Raw genomic sequence first — 1,104 nt, forward strand, 5'->3', positions numbered from 1 at the left:
GGGGGGGTTAACGAGCCATAAAGTTCAGCTGGAATGGCTCTGCAAGGTTTAACACCTACCATAACTGCAGCTCAGATCATACGGTAATCAGATACCGAGCTCGGTAGCGACATCCGAAAGCTTCTTCACACCAATGTGAGGGCTCTTTGCTCACGGGCTATTTCGAGACGCTGCCCGAACATTTTGCTGATAACCGTGCACCAAGACTTCACGTGATGGCGGAGCTATGAACGAATGAATGTGCCTACGAACGAACGCAGGTAGCTCAACACATCAGTGGAAGAAGCTGGCTACACATTATGGGAATGGGGAAAATGGAGTTGGTGGAAGGGGGGGGGGGTAAAAAGGTGTAATATGCCACTGCTGTTGAATTTTCATTTTTCTTTTCATCTTTCTCTACTCCGGCACTCTTCTCCTTCTCATCCATTTTCCTCGGTTCTTCCCTTCTCTACACGCCCCCCCCCCCTACCATCCCTGTCGTCTCTATAAAATCTTTTTCGTTTTTGTTATCAGACTTATCAGAACCGTACCCTTCTAGAATGTCTTGGGAGTTCGGGGTAACCAGAGCCAGCCAATCAACGCTCTAAGCTTTTCCCCACTCCACGGTGCCATCCAATGAAACGAGCTCTACGGAACTGACCTTTAGCCTCCTTGCACGTTTCCTGAGTCTTGTGGAAGCGAGAGGATCTTTTCTCGTACTGATTGGAGTAGTGGATGCATTCTACGTTCTACCTTCTACACAACTGTACGACACGAATTCTGTTTTACTAATATTCTAATTTAAAGTAAACAAAAGTCTTCTAGATCTACGTTTTACTTTATTCGTAAAGAATTGTTTATTCGGGAAAGAACAACTGCGTAGTTGCGGTTGTGGAACAGCGGAAAAGTTTTCAAAGTTTTCTAGCTTCGGTGCCGCCTGCAGCCTCACCGAGATTCCCGGCTCGCAGGCTTGTGTGGAGTGAGTAGGGGAACGCCGCAGATACGGACTCGTGGCTCAACGACCCCATCATGATGTGGCCTGGCCCTATAGCTGCGAAACCTTTGGTAAACCTTTGTGTGTGTGTGTGTGTGTGTGTGTGTGTGTGTGTGTGTGTGTGTGTGTGT

General features: G+C 47.7%; 1 protein-coding gene across 2 annotated transcripts in view; it reads left to right on the forward strand.

The window, feature by feature from the left end:
• The first annotated feature begins 653 nt into the window (after positions 1 to 653).
• LOC101845599 (RNA binding protein fox-1 homolog 2) overlaps positions 654 to 1,104 on the forward strand; it is a 55,325-nt gene continuing 54,874 nt past the window's right edge. Inside the window, exon 1 of one of the 2 annotated variants that reach the window (XM_005112927.3) lies at positions 654 to 1,044. In XM_005112927.3, the coding sequence (XP_005112984.1) occupies positions 1,009 to 1,044 (36 nt within the window). In that variant the 5' untranslated portion in view covers positions 654 to 1,008. The remainder of the gene's footprint in view (positions 1,045 to 1,104) is intronic. The other variant, XM_005112929.3, reaches the window with a different exon arrangement.

This window comes from Aplysia californica, unplaced genomic scaffold, assembly GCF_000002075.1.
Source record: "Aplysia californica isolate F4 #8 unplaced genomic scaffold, AplCal3.0 scaffold01493, whole genome shotgun sequence".
NCBI classification, from domain to species: Eukaryota; Metazoa; Mollusca; class Gastropoda; order Aplysiida; family Aplysiidae; genus Aplysia; species Aplysia californica.